This window comes from Mauremys mutica, chromosome 1 (assembly GCF_020497125.1).
Source record: "Mauremys mutica isolate MM-2020 ecotype Southern chromosome 1, ASM2049712v1, whole genome shotgun sequence".
NCBI lineage: Eukaryota > Metazoa > Chordata > Testudines > Geoemydidae > Mauremys > Mauremys mutica.
Genome location: NC_059072.1, coordinates 353508023 through 353524050, shown reverse-complemented (window position 1 = coordinate 353524050; position 16028 = coordinate 353508023). Strand labels below are relative to the sequence as shown.

Genomic DNA, 16028 nt, shown 5'->3' with positions numbered 1-16028 from the left:
AACATTCCCCCCCCCCCCTTATCTTACATGGCAGCTGGTAAACACCCGCTACCCAGCCTCTTAAGTGCCTCTGCCACCTTCCGTTCCCCTGATGGAGTCCTCCGCCCCTTCCCCCCCCGCAAATCCCTGGCTTTTTGCCTTTGTGCCCAAAATTATGGTGATGCAGGAGAGTAGATGAGCAGGGTAGGTATTTTATTCTGAAAGCAGAATTCTACCCAGGATATATCTTTTTCCATTCATATTCTAAGCCAATTTACCATCAAAGCAAATTGGAAGTAGCCCCCTTATATCATGGTACAGCCTCTTGTGTCTCTTGACAGACCCTCAAGATATTAGATTCCTATTCATTACGAGGCTGGAACTCCTTAGCAATAATAGCAGCAAAGAATCCTGTGGCACCTTATAGACTAACAGACGTTTTGCAGCATGAGCTTTCGTGGGTGAATACCCACTTCTTCGGATGCAAGTGGTGGAAATTTCCTAGGGCAGGTATATATAAGCAAGCAAGAAGCAAGCTAGAGATAACGAGGTTAGATCAATCAGGGTGGATGAGGCCCTGTTCTAGCAGTTGAGGTGTGAAAACCAAGGGAGGAGAAACTGGTTCTGTAATTGGCAAGCCATTCACAGTCTTTGTTTAGTCCTGAGCTGATGGTGTCAAATTTGCAGATGAACTGGAGCTCAGCAGTTTCTCTTTGAAGTCTGGTCCTAAAGTTTTTTTGCTGTAGGATGGCCACCTTAAGATCTGCTATTGTGTGGCCAGGGAGGTTGAAGTGTTCTCCTACAGGTTTTTGTATATTGCCATTCCTAATGTCTGATTTGTGTCCATTTATCCTTTTCCTTAGAGACTGTCCAGTTTGGCCGATGTACATAGCAGAGGGGCATTGCTGGCATATGATGGCATATATTACATTGGTGGAAGTGCAGGTGAATGAACCGGTGATGTTGTGGCTGATCTGGTTTGGTCCTGTGATGGTGTTGCTGGTGTAGATATGTGGGCAGAGTTGGCATCGAGGTTTGTTGCATGGATTGGTTCCTGAGCTAGAGTTACTATGGTGCGGTGTGCAGAATATGCTGGTGAGAATATGCTTCAGGTTAGCAGGTTGTCTGTGGGCGAGAACTGGTCTGCCACCCAAGGCCTGTGAAAGTGTGGGATCATTGTCCAGGATGGGTTGTAGATCCCTGATGATGCGTTGTAGGGGTTTTAGCTGGGGACTGTATGTGATGGCCAGTGGAGTCCTGTTGGTTTCTTTCTTGGGTTTGTCTTCCAGTAGGAGGCTTCTGGGTACACGTCTGGCTCTGTTGATCTGTTTCCTTATTTCCTCGTGTGGGTACTGATGATGCCACAGCACACCTGGTTGCTGAGCTCTGTGGCTTTATCCTCACACACAACTATTTCAAATTTGCTGACAATATATATCTCCAGATCAGTGGCACCGCTATGGGCACCCATATGGCCCCACAATATGCCAATATTTTTATGGCCGACCTGGAACAACGCTTCCTCAGCTCCCGTCCACTCACGCCCCTTCTCTACCTACGCTACATCGATGACATCTTCATCATCTGGACCCATGGGAAGGAGACTCTGGAAAAATTCCACCACGATTTCAACAGCTTCCACCCCTCCATCAACCTCAGCCTGGACCAATCTACACGGGAGGTCCACTTCCTAGACACCACGGTGCAAATAAGTGATGGTCACATCAACACCACCCTATACCGAAAACCTACCGACCGCTATGCCTACCTTCATGCCTCCAGCTTCCATCCCGGACACACCACAAGATCCATTGTCTACAGCCAAGCACTGAGGTACAACCGTATCTGCTCTAACCCCGCAGACAGAGACCAACACCTAGAAAATCTCCACCAAGCATTCTCAAGACTACAGTACCCACACGAGGAAATAAGGAAACAGATCAACAGAGCCAGACGTGTACCCAGAAGCCTCCTACTGGAAGACAAACCCAAGAAAGAAACCAACAGGACTCCACTGGCCATCACATACAGTCCCCAGCTAAAACCCCTACAACGCATCATCAGGGATCTACAACCCATCCTGGACAATGATCCCACACTTTCACAGGCCTTGGGTGGCAGACCAGTTCTCGCCCACAGACAACCTGCTAACCTGAAGCATATTCTCACCAGCATATTCTGCACACCGCACCATAGTAACTCTAGCTCAGGAACCAATCCATGCAACAAACCTCGATGCCAACTCTGCCCACATATCTACACCAGCAACACCATCACAGGACCAAACCAGATCAGCCACAACATCACCGGTTCATTCACCTGCACTTCCACCAATGTAATATATGCCATCATATGCCAGCAATGCCCCTCTGCTATGTACATCGGCCAAACTGGACAGTCTCTAAGGAAAAGGATAAATGGACACAAATCAGACATTAGGAATGGCAATATACAAAAACCTGTAGGAGAACACTTCAACCTCCCTGGCCACACAATAGCAGATCTTAAGGTGGCCATCCTACAGCAAAAAAACTTTAGGACCAGACTTCAAAGAGAAACTGCTGAGCTCCAGTTCATCTGCAAATTTGACACCATCAGCTCAGGACTAAACAAAGACTGTGAATGGCTTGCCAATTACAGAACCAGTTTCTCCTCCCTTGGTTTTCACACCTCAACTGCTAGAACAGGGCCTCATCCACCCTGATTGATCTAACCTCGTTATCTCTAGCTTGCTTCTTGCTTGCTTATATATACCTGCCCCAGGAAATTTCCACCACTTGCATCCGAAGAAGTGGGTATTCACCCACGAAAGCTCATGCTGCAAAACGTCTGTTAGTCTATAAGGTGCCACAGGATTCTTTGCTGCTTCTACAGAACCAGACTAACACTGCTACCCCTCTGATACTTAGCAATAATACAATCAGCTTTTCTTGCCTCCTATGATTATTCCTAGCTTATTGCTTCCATACCAATTACCACTTCCTGCCCCCACTTCTCTTCAACTAGGGACTTATTTTCCTATGCTCAAGATATTTAGGGAACCTGGGCTAGGGAACTTATACTTGTCATCATAGTGTATTGGAGAGAAATGTAAATTCTTTTCCTTGTTTCCAAGGAAAGGATGCCCAGAAAGAAAGAGAAGAAAGGGTTGCTCTACAATCCATGCAGATGATTTTAATCAGTCTGAATTTAGAAGGCATAACACACACCAAGCCTCATGGCTTCACACAAACCTTCTACTGCACAGGCACCAAAAGTAGGTGCAATGTCGCTTTTCGGAACATGTAATTGTGCAGTCTAGAACTGTTTTCACACTTTTATTAATGCAAGAATAAAATCAGCTGCCAAATAAACTCACTGCACCAAGGTACGCAATGTTTTCAAAGTTCTCTCTGTTATCCAGACTTCTTTGACGTTCAAACAGCCTGAGCCTCAAGATCTGAATAAAATGTTCATAAGATTGTTCACTTTATTTGTATCCCTGGCACACAGCCATTACATAATCCTGAGTTCATCTGCAGTGTCCTGGAAAATCATTGCCATTTCTATAAAAGGATAATCAAAGCATAATCTTTTTATACATGAGCCTCTTTTCCCTTACTGTTTTGCGGATTAAAGATGTACACTAATAAGGCTGTGCATCAGGTATTCACAGATCATGTGTGATTTTATTGGCTCAGAGACCTAGAAAGAAGAAACCAGAGCAGGTGTCAACCAACATTCAGGCCATGAACTGAACTGGCACAGGCAGTTTCTCTGGCCAGGAATGAAGTAAACATGGTGTGGTTTCATATGTGTGTTCTGGAAACTATGCAGGAGGTTAAAATTGTTTTTAAAGGGGAGTCACAATTTTTGATGTCAGAGGTGCATCATAAAAATGCCACATTGGTACAGTACGCGTCACTAAGTGCGTTGCGAGGCGCTAACGTATTTTAAACAGTAAATATTGTTGTGCAGAGCTAGCTATAAAAGTAGCCACCTTGTCTGTATGCTTATCCCCAAACGTAGAATGACGCTAAACCACCCTGCTTAACCTAATACTCAAACTTCCAGTGTATTATGTGAGTTGAGAACATCTTTCCTGTGCCCTTCATTTCTTAGGGTTTGAGTCAGATCTGCAAATGTATAGCAACAAAAATGGAACTGCTTCATCTGAGAGCACCAGCAGCCATCTCTGCACCACAGCTGTACCTATGGCAGGATGTGTGCCCTCCAAAAGGTGCATTACTACAGATCCATGTATCTGATGCATCTCAAAAGGGGCATAGTGTGCCCTACCCAGCAGTAGTTTACATACCTCTCTCTGAAATTCACATGTCTGTGGCCTGTTTTACAAGCATAATATAGTCCATATACTCTCAGAAACACACAAGTTAATCACCACTGATTCATAGCCCAATAGGGAACGGTCAGCCTACATACGACTCCTATCATTCTTCAGCTCTGAGTTGTGTGCTCTTTTGGGCAATTTTAGTCTGTTAATGACTTGTCCTAAATGTGACCAAGAATAGCGGTCTTTTGTGATGTGTAATAGCAGACGTGTGGCATCTTATACTGTATTTTTCTGCTAAGAGTTTTTAAATAATTTTCTCTATAATCTTTAATAATTTAACAAAATTTTAAAAACTTGCTTCACTTTCTAAAAAAAAAAAAATTATTTTGGGGCTGAACTCTAAAATGGAACTCTTCAGCCCCAAAGGAGAGTTTTTCAGAACGTTGAGTATGTGAAAACAGGGTTGTAATCAAAGTCCTTCTGTAATTGTAACAAGTGTCACTATCATAAAAGCTATAATAATGGAATGACTTTAGAACTTTGGGGACAACTAGTGATTTCTGAGTCGGGCCATTTCTGTTGCATCCAAGAAGTGAACAGGTCTAAAAAGTGTAAAGTCCATTGCATAATAGCAATGAGGCATTCCAGGGAACTGATTTCAAGATAATCATACCCTCGTATGCCTTTATAACATTACCCAAGGTGTACTATCCTGCCTTAGGGCAAGATCCTGCTCCCAGCAAAGTCAGTGGCAAAATTCCAGTCGGCTTCAGTGGGAGCAGGCTGTATTTGTTGCTTAAGTACAAGATATGAGTTTGTATGTTTGAGATTACTAAACTGACCTGCGTCAGTTGTAGTGCGCTCACAAAAACGGCAAACACAACAGAAAGCTAAAAATTGTTTCACATCAAGTGGACGGAATTCTGTAGTCTCGATATTTTTTTAAGACAGAGATTATATACCCAATGTTCTCTTTCAGCTACAGAACAAGTTCTAAAGCTGAGTAAGGGAATACATTTCTGAAGGCCTTGCCATTTAGATCAACAGAGAATATAGACAAGAGTTAACATCTATAGGGAGAACTATCATGAAAATCTTTGTTTTTACACAGTAACACTGTTTCACTGGAACTTGACATGGGGATGGGTTGATGGCCCACTGGGAATGCCACAGATGCTAAGAAGCAGGCTTAGCTCTGGGAGCAAATTGGAGTTAGCCTCACATGGTCCTACATTGGCCTTTGTTGATAAAGAGCAGTATTAACTTGAGTTTTTCAGGGAGCTCAGCTGATTCCTCGCACTCGGGCACAGTGAGGGAGGAGAAATGTTCCATTAAGTGGGGATGCAAGGACTTCTTGAACAGGCAGATTTACACAGCCCCCTGCTGCCAGATCCCAGGTTACACAAAGGGAACATAGGATTTTTTGCCTTCCTCTACAATCTGGGACACGAGTCACTTGCTGGGAACATCTGCGTAGATCTCATTTAATCAATTCCATGCCATTGCAGGGACTTCGGATATTGGTGCCCCTTGGTTCTTCCTGTTCTCTGCCTATGGCACACAATAGTTTAGTCTCCTGAGGGCTGCAATACTTGGGTATAATTCTGGTTGTCAGTTTTGGTGCGCAGATGCTGGGTGGTGGTTAGTGGCCTGTGATATGCAGGATGTCAGATTAGCTGACCTGGTCGTCCCTTCTGACATTAAACTTTCTGACTCTGAGTTTCTGCACAGTTCAGCTAATCTAGTATCTTGCCTCCAATGGTGGCCAACACCAGACACTTCAGAAGAAGGCTTCAGAAACCCTACAGCAGGCAAATGTAGGATAACATGCTCCTCACGAAGGTCTCATCCAGTTCCCTAATAATTAGATTGGCTTAAATGCTGAAGCATGAGGTTTGACATCCCTTCCAAAATGTATGTTAGCACTATTATAGCTCTAGATATTCTTATCAATATAAATGTCCAGGCCTCCTTTGAATCTTGCTACATTCTTGGCCTCAACATCTAGTGGCAATGAGTTCCACAGTCTAATCACACATCATGTGAAACATCAGTTTTGAATTTGCCATCTTTCAGTTTCACTGAATGCAGTTTTTTTCTTTTTGCTGAGAGACAGAACAGAAGCTCCCAATCTACCTTCTCTATACTGTTAATTATTTTGTTAACTCTGATCATATCCCCGCTTAATCTGGTTGCGTTATTACCAGCCTTTTTGCAGCTTTGGAGTTAATGAAAGGAGTACATTAGGCAGCAGGAGTGCTGCCTGAGGAGTTGCAGCATTTTAAGGAAGGGGAGATACCAAAGTAGAAAGGTAAATGCAATACAAATAGAAATTCTGTACATTCCAGATCCACAGATGGAGCATGTCAAATTCATTATAAGAAGTGGAATGGCAGAGTATTAAATGGGAATGTTATTCTGACACTTCTTAAAATAAATATAAATTAGAGGCGATATAGGGAACAAATGGGGTAAGATTTGAGAAGGTTTAAAGAGAAATATTCTCATGAAGCCTCTACACAAATCTTACTTATTTGTTACCTATATCACGGACAACACAACATTCAGTAGTGTGGAATCATAGCCTTGGTTTGAGAATTCACTAGAAAAGCCCATTGCCACGATTATAGTAGAAATCCACTTCTTTAATAATCTTACATTTAGTTCCTTTCATTTTGAAGGTTCCATAAGCACTTCACAATGCAAAGTGATGTACAGACTATATATAAAAGATCATTATACCCACCCCTAGACACAAACCTCTAGGTTAGAAACAGGCCAGATGTCAAATAGCCCACAGTAAATTACAGTTTAGAACAAGAAGTGAACAATACTGCATCCACTTGAAACGACAGAAGAAATTTAGGGAAGCACAGCATAGTTATCCAAGTTGGAATTTGGCCAGGACAGTAGAGTTCATACCCCAGATTGCCATGGGTTCTTTAATAATAGCTGAAGGACCTGTATGATCTGATCAAACTAATTTATAGGAGTTGGGTAGGGTGACATCCTGACGAGCTATTTTTGAGAAAGATACTTAACACTTTTTAAATATGTAACTTTTGTGGTAAGAAATTAATCTGGAGTCAGAGCAGTTTTGTGCACTGAGAGGGGGAAAGCTATTTATCAGCACCACTTATGCTTCCCTTTTTACATTTTCAAGATGACTTGCTTGCTTACTAATCGTGTGCATAGGTCAAAAGAGTTAGCGCAGAGCCAGTTCGAACTGGTTACTGTTTCTCCAGCCGGTATTAATGTTTCAGCTGTTTCACAGACACTTGGCAGGGGGAGGAGAGGGAGGAAAATAAGCTGCTGATTTGGTCTTTGAGCAACCTTGAGAGGGACAGAGAGCAGACAGGAAGCGGTATATGGGTGGTAAGCATATTACTCTACAGGTTTCTACGCTTCTGTTGTTGCCAGCCCTGCAATCAGTTTCTTCCATCTTCTATTCAGATTTAGGAAATCCCACTGGAACTATATTAGCAGATATAATCTATCACCCCTTTGAAGATAGTATGTTTAAAGAGGACATCATTAGAAGGTTTTGCAGGGCTGTAGCATTATTACCTGACACTGGTCCCCTGCAGAGTAAATGTTCTGATTTGGTGCGACACAGTTGGGAAGCTGCAATGTTATAACTAGGGCCCTGTATAAAGCACAATTTTTCTTTCAGAAAATTAATGACCGTGTAAATGGCAAAGTATTGAATTCCATTGAGTTTGCATAGAATTAATTTTACAAGTTAACAGTCAAAAGTGATTACATTTACTAGTAAAAGTCATTCTGTCCTTGAAATTGACTAGGTATTTTGTATTAAAGACTTTGTAGACATTTCCCGTTTTTGTATTTAAAAGATAAGTTTAGGGGCATTTTGACAATTTCCATGTCCTCCATGACAGTGATTGGCACAAGGCCCTAGTATAACATGATAAATTTCTAATCTTTAAGTGCAGTCATGTTATAATTGAGTCTTGACACCTATCTTCAATAACACAAGAACTAGGGGTCACCCAATGAAATGAATAGGCAGCAGGTTTAAAAGAAACATAAGGAAGTACTCCTTCAGACAATGCACAGTCAGCCTTTGGAACTTGTTGCTGGGGATTTTGCGAAAGCCAAAAGTATAACACTCACAAAAGAATTAGATAAATTCCTGGAGGAGAGGTCCATCAATGGCTATTAGCCAAGATGGTCAGAGATGCAACCCCATGCTCAGGGAGTCCCTAAACCTCTGACTGCCAGATGCTGAGACTGGTTAACAGGGGACAGATCACTTGATAATTGCCCTGTTCTGTTAATTCCCTCTGAAGCATCTGGCACCAGCCACTGTTGGGAAGACAAGATACTGGGCTAGATGGAGCACTGGTCTGACGCAGCATGGACATTCTTATGTTCACTGGTTGCAATAAAAGAATGCACATTGTGTTCACATAACAGCTTTTTTTTAACCATACAACTGTGTGTGCAGAAAGTGTGTGGTTCGACACCGCCAAGCTGATTGTCTATCGGTGCAATCTGGATAGCTATCCCACAACTGGCTCAGTGGAAGCTGCTCGGTGTTCAGCCCTTCTGCAAATCAGGTCACTTGTTTAGAAATCTGTTTTTGAAAATCTTGGCCTTAGTCTTTTAACGTGGTTCTAACACATCTTGTTCTCATCTCTCCATGGAATACAAAACTAACCTTATTAACAGTGTTGTGCTTTAACGGTGTTAGAATGGGGTTGCCTTAGGCCATGGGCGTAAATGTAGCAAGGCCTAAGAACAGGAAGCTGACATCCTAGTAAGGATAGCACAAGCAAGTGGGAAATGGGGTGAGGAAAAGGGCTGTTGTTGTTTTTTTTCTTCCTGGATTGTTTTCACATAAGTTTCATTCAAAGCAGAACTACTGCAGTGCTGAATATTCAGTGGTCTGTGTTGCTGTATCTGAAGTGTAAGGGTACGTCTACACTACGGGACTATTCCGAATTTGCATAAACCGGTTTTGTAAAACAGATTTTATAAAATCGAGTGCGCGCGGCCACACTAAACACATTAAATCGGTGGTGTGCGTCCATGGTCCGAGGCTAGCGTCGATTTCTGGAGCGTTGCACTGTGGGTAGCTATTCCCTAGCTATCCCATAGTTCCCGCAGCCTCCCCCGCCCCTTGGAACTTCCGGGTTGAGATCCCAGTGCCTGATGGGGCAAAAATCATTGTCGCGGGTGGTTCTGGGTAAATGTCGTCAGTCACTCCTTCGTCTGGGAAAGCAACGGCAGACAAGCATTTCGCGCCTTTTTCCCCTGGATTGCCCTGGCAGATGCCATAGCATGGCAATCATGGAGCTTTTTTTGCCGTTTGTGACTCTCACCGTATGTGTACTAGATGCCGCTCACAGAGGCGATTCAGCAGCGCTACACAGAAGCATGCTTTTGCTTTTGCATGACAGCAGAGATGGTTACTAGCCATATTGCACCATCCAAACCCTTCCATAAATTGGAACTGAGGATGATCATGGCTACCAGTCCTTTTGTACCATTTGCTGCTAGTGCCCCTGGTCAATCAGCCAGGGGCGCAAAAGCCAAGAGTGGTTACTAGCCATATTGTACCTTCCATCGTTTTGTACCATTGGCTGCTGTCATAAGTGCCCCTGGCCGATCAGCCAGGGGCGCAAAAGCAAAAATTGGGAATGACTCCCTGAGTCAATCCCTCCTTTTTGGTATAAAAAATAGAATCAGTGCTGCCTAATATAGGCAAGTGTGCTAGAGAACCACCTGCTCTGTGTCAGAGCCCGCAGAAATTATTATCTGTATGCTATTCACAGGGGGTGCTCCTGTAACAACCCCACCTGTTGATTCCGTTCTTCCCCCAGCCTTTCTTGGCTACCGTAGCATTGTCCCCCCACTTGTGTGATGAATTAATAAAGAATGCAGGAATAAGACACACTGACTTGTTAGTGAGAAATGAGTGGAAGGCAGCCTCCAGCTGCTATGATAGTCCAGACAGGACATTAAGCAGTGTGTAGGAGAGAAGCCCAGCATCCCACTGCTAGTCCAGGGGCAACTGAATCTTTTCTTTACACATGAAGGGTGGGGGCTGATGGAGCTCAGCCCCCTGTTGCTATGATGAGGATGGTTACCAGCCATATTGCACCATCCATCCACCAGAAAAAATTAGGGCCAATAGGCTGATGACGAGGACGGTTACCAGTCCTTTTGTACCATCAGCTGAGGCTGATGATGAGGATGGATTTCCATCTTTTTGCACAATCAGCTTATGCTGATGATGAGGATGGATTTCCATCGTATTGTACCATCAGCCGCCCATGACGGGGGGGGAGCAAGGATGTTGGTGTTGAGTGCTGCACTATCGCGTCTATCTGCAGCATTCAGTAAAGATAGGGTGACATGTAAAAGAGTCAGAGGATTGTTTTACCTTTCGCTTCTGGGGGTGGGTGGGGGGTGGGTGAGTAGATTGCCGAGCTATGCCCTGACCCGCAGACACTGTGTTTGACCCTAGAAGCATTTGGAGCTCAGCCAAGAATGCAAATAATTTTAGGAGGCTGCAGGAACTGTGGGATAGCTTCAGTCCTCCAGTCCATGCGCATCCATTTGATTCTTTGGCTTTCCGTTACGCTTGTCACGCTGCAGTGCGCTGAGTCCCTGCTCTGGCGTCTGTCTGGAGATTTTTAAAAAAGGATTCTGAATTTCATCTTCTGTAACGGAGCGCTGATAGAACGGATAGAACGGATTTGCCTGCCCTTACAGCGATCACATCCGCATGGTCCATGCGGGAGCTCTTTTTTTTATTTTGATTTCGGACTGCATCGCCACCCGTGCTGATCGGAGCTCCACGCTGGGCAAACAGGAAATATTCAAAAGTTCCCGGGGCTTTTCCTGTTTACCTGACCACTGCATCCGAGTTCAGATTGCGGTCCAGAGCGGTCACTGATGCACTGTGGGATAGCTCCCGGAGGCCAATACCGTCGATCAGCGTCCACACTAACCCTAATCCGATATGTTAATACCGATACTAGCGTTACTCCTCTCGTTAGGGAGGAGTACAGAAACCGGTTTAAAGAGCCATTAAAATCGATATAAGGTGCCTCCTAGTGTGGACGGTTTTGGCGTTAAATCGGTTTTATGCTCCTAAAACCGATTTAAACGCCTAGTGTAGACCAGGCCTAAGTAACAAAATAAGATAAGCCATCAATCTACCTGTTCTTAAATGAACCGTTTCCCTCATAAAACGATACATCTTGAGGCGGGGAATGGGCAGATAAGGCCCCCCGATACTGTCTGCCTCTGGGGAGAGCTGAGCACCTTAGGATACCTTGTAGACTAACAGACGTATTGGAGCATAAGCTTTCGTGGGTGAATACCCACTTCGTCGGATTCACCTACGAAAGCTTATGCTCCAATACGTCTGTTAGTCTATAAGGTGCCACCGGACTGTTTGTCGCTTTTTACAGATGCAGACTAACACGGCTACCCCTCCGATACTTAGGACACCTTGACATTTCAAGAGAGATCTGTGAAACTTTGCTCAAGAGAGGCAGCCCCGCTATGTGGGTGAAAGGTCAGACAGGCTGGTCTGTGCTTAGAGTATAAGTCTATCTTCAACCGGTGTTAAGAGAAGTGCAGTTTATGCCAAACTATGTGCTCCTAAAACACTCAGTCTTACTTCCAATTCTTAGTGTTCAGTAGTGGACAAACTCTGATCTCCTAATATCTCTGTGGTTGCCAGAACTGGCCTAGTTCTGAACTTAATGGAGAGAGAGTTTTCCTAAGTCCCTCTGCTAGTGTTCAGCTTTTCTCTGTGTGTATAGTGGGGCTGAGTGAAGGAGGGAGGCCGCAGAGTGTTTTAAAGTATGCTGCTTTTTAAAATAATGTAAATGAATATGCATTTTATGTCTAAAGAGTTTCTTCAAACATTGAGGGTCTCTGTTACAACTAATTTCTGTGTGGAAAGGTCTGACTACAGGAAAGGAAGTATAGCGGATTTGTCTAGGGGTTATAATGCTAGTTTTTAGAGTAGCAAAGAGTCCTGTGGCACCTTTGCTGCTTTTACAGATCCAGATTAACACGGCTACCCCTCTGAGTTTTTAGAGTCTGGACCATCTGGCATCCCGCCACTGACTTCAATAGCAGAGGGTTTTGCATAGAGACCTGAACCCACAGATGTGCCATCCACAAACTTCTGAGAGTTAAAATCCATATCTGAATTTTGTAGCTCAGACTCGTATCTAGTTTTAGGCCCAAGCTTTGACCTCCTGAAATATTTTGTGGGGGGAAATACTGCAGACCCTAAATCAGTTTGGGCAGGGAGGAATAGACTGTTCCATTGTGAAGTAATTTTCAAAAACCAGGTTAAGAAACAAATGAGCCTTTGGGGAGAGGGTCCTCCCTAACCCCAAAGCAGTTAATTGCCAGATAGTTACCCTGTGCTGACCTAAATGAACAGTTGCTGGTGCACAGAGATAAGCAGACATTTGGCAAGTGGAGATGCTGTATAAACTGAAGATGTTTACAAAAAACCTATCCATTTGAGTTTAAAACATGGGGGGACCATTGCTTCCCAAGTGGGAAAAGAATAAGGTGAGTAAGGAGTTTTATTAGAGTGTATTACTGATAATGGAGAGGACAAAGTGTAACATTCAGAAAACACATACTTTGAGAAGGCTCCAAGATCTGGAGAGGACACTTGTTCTTAGGATCCACGAGTGGACAGCTCAAATGAAGCTCACAGGTGGCCTTAGTTCCAAAGGAGACATGGGTGCTGGAACTAGGAGTGCTGCCACACCCTCTGGCTTGAAGTGGTTTCCATTATATCCAGAATTGATAGTTTGGTTCAGTGGCTCTCGGCACTCCCACTATACAAATTGTTCCAGCACCCCTGAAAGGAGAACAAGTGGATTTTTGAGACTCCTAGAAATTAGAGATGGGAAAGACCTAATAAACCCCCATCTAGTGGATCCACCACCCACTTACAGGGTTGCTGTCCACAGTAAAATCCTTGGTGCTGTGTCTTCTAAGCAGTCGTCCATGGCTACCTGGATGTGATACTAACACACACACATGAGCTAAGCCATCTTCCTAAAGAATCTAATAACTCAAGCCATTGAAGTGGGGCACTGACAGCTCCCATTTGGCCCCCTGTTTAGAAACCATAGAAATGTTTCCATTTCTTTTTAATCCCAGTGTCTACAGCATTTTTAAAACAAATACATTCCCTTATTCGCTCCCCAGATAGTGTTTCCAGCCCAGATAGCGCAGCACCCTGTTAATATGTGAGAACTGTAAAGTGAAATTGACTAAACTGTGCAACGGAGAGAAATGGAGAAAGAAAGAAAGCAATAGCAATAGAGAAAATGTGACTATAATTTAAAAAACAAATTCAGATCTTATAATCTAAGATGTTAGTAACAAAGGTGAGGAAACGTCTTTTAAATATATTTTTAACCTGACTGTGTCCCTTTAAAGTTAATCATTTTTGTGGGGGAGGGGCAAAGGGGGTGTTCAAAGCTTTTTTAGAAGCTACAGGAATATAGATAACTTGGGGCTCCTGTCAGCCATACTGAGCCATTATGCTTGTTGATGTGTGGAACATGAGGAAAATCACTGAAAGGAGAATGAGAGATCAATGGAAAATACAGCACGTCCAGTAGGTTATATCCTTCATGGACTAGCAAGAAGAGCAGGAAAGGTAATCTCTTTGGACTCCCAAGGATCAGCTATGCACTTCCCAGAAGCATTGCTTTGCTTCCTCATGATCAGTAAAGCACTGCTGTGTAAGTTCTAAGTGGTGTCTAATATTCTGTCACTGTCTCTTCCTTAGATAGGAAATGGTGCCACAGCTGGGGGGATTCCCTATCGAAGGCAGAACCGTCACAAACCAAACCTGACGTCAGCTGATCTGCCAGAAGAAGAAACAAAGAGAATCGCCAGGATATTTTCTGCACAGTTGTCCAAAAAAGAATAGCAGAAGTATCCAGAGTGGCTGTGTAGAGAGGAACTGCTTTAGTGCTCACGCTCTACATTTTGGGAAACTCTGACACTTTCAATAGGAGGAGGAGAAGGAATGACTGTAACTCTTCTGACTTCAAAAGAACAATATCATCCTACCCGCCCCCACCATGTCAGTGCAGAACCACTCTCCTAAAAGAGAAATGAGAAGTAGATTCTACTCTCATTGATTTAATGTGTGTAATTGTCCCTCATTTAAATGGGAGTTAACTACCCACGTCAAACAGGGAATCTTAGATGCAGAGTATCCTCTATTCCCATGGGTCTGTTGGAAGTTGAGGGTGCTCTGCATCTTGCAAGATCAGATCCCTGGAGAAAGGCACTGACTGACGTTAGTAACCTGAACAGTGTCATCTGATCTCTGGGAAGCTCCATCGTGGGAAATTCTTCTAATCACCCTTTTTTGCCTGCTAGGTAATGGAACATCCAGTTGTTTAGACAAACTGCTTTTTCTTGACACACGGGGGGAATGTTAGAAGCTTTTCAGTTTTAAGAAAAATGAAATATCTGTTTGTTTTTTTTCCCGGAGAGAAAGTGCATTAGAATCCTCTGCAACAAGACACACAATTGCAGTCTCCGTGCAAGTGTGCACAGACAACCCCGACTTGGGAAGCTACAGTCATTGTTTTGTATGCTAATGACCTTTTTAAAAAACATGTTGATTTGTAAGACAAATCTGTTGCCGTGAATGCTGAAGTGAGGCTTATTTTTATATGGGTTGGGTAGATTGTAAGTAAAATGTACAGATACTGTAAAATAAATTATCTATGCAAGACTGTTTTGCTAGCAAGTATGGAATTTTGTGGACAAATTATTTTTCTTATTTTTATTAATTTATGTAGTCATTTCTAATTTCAAAAAATCACAAGTTTCAAGTCTCTAGATAACTGACCTAAACACAAACCATGGTAACTTATTTTTAATGATAAAGTTTGTTTCAATAAAATACAATTTTGTATTTTTGTGCCTTCCTGCTGTTGAAGATGTTGTTTTAGAATTGTTATTGTTCACATGTTAAAAATGTTAGAGCCTGATCCTGTTCCCAATGGAGTCAGTGATAAAACGCCCATTGATTTCAGTGGTGCAGGATTGTGCCTTTAAGCCCAGAACCGTAAAGACATCAGGTTGGCCTTTCTTCTCTGAGCCAGCCTTGCCATGGTCCTTCATAAAATGGATTCCAAGTCCCAACCATTCCAATCCCCTGTCCAACAAACACTTCCATTTTCCAGATTATCAGCCACAATGAATGTTGAGGAGGTCGAGAGCGAGCATAGGTGTGTAAATATCTCTGATACGCACAACCCTCTCCTCCTCCTCCTTCATGAGAGCAACAGCTCATTGCCCAGCTCCTGTAACATGGGGCAGCACCTGGAAAACCTGGGCTACATTGTGCACAGAGATCTGAGCCTGCTGAGTCACTACATCCCATTCACACAACATGCTTGGTGCAATTGTGTTAACATTTTTGGATGTCTTTCCAAAGATGGAGCATCTCGGAGTTCTGTAAGCACGTGATGTTCCTTACCCTGAACTAAATGTCCTGAACCTAGCAAGTCAATAGCTGCTGGCTGGACAAATGTTGGCTGAGTGTGTCCTGAGAGGCTGCTAAATACCAGTTGGAACAGGGAGTACCATCACTGAGCAAAGGACCAGAGGAAGGCTGACTGTGTGTGCAAGGCTGTGTTGCTGTAGCCAGTTACAAACATTCCTCCTCTTTATATCATCTGCTATAACCTGTAGAGCAGTTCCTGTTTCTTGCCTGAGCTAAATTCACTGA

General features: G+C 43.5%; 1 protein-coding gene across 1 annotated transcript in view; it reads left to right on the top strand.

The window, feature by feature from the left end:
* Positions 1–15215, top strand: part of C2CD3 (C2 domain containing 3 centriole elongation regulator) — a 90316-nt gene extending 75101 nt beyond the window's left edge. Inside the window, exon 33 of the mRNA XM_045022215.1 lies at positions 14064–15215. Within this exon, the coding sequence (XP_044878150.1) occupies positions 14064–14207 (144 nt within the window). The 3' untranslated portion in view covers positions 14208–15215. The remainder of the gene's footprint in view (positions 1–14063) is intronic.
* The last annotated feature ends 813 nt before the right edge of the window (positions 15216–16028 follow it).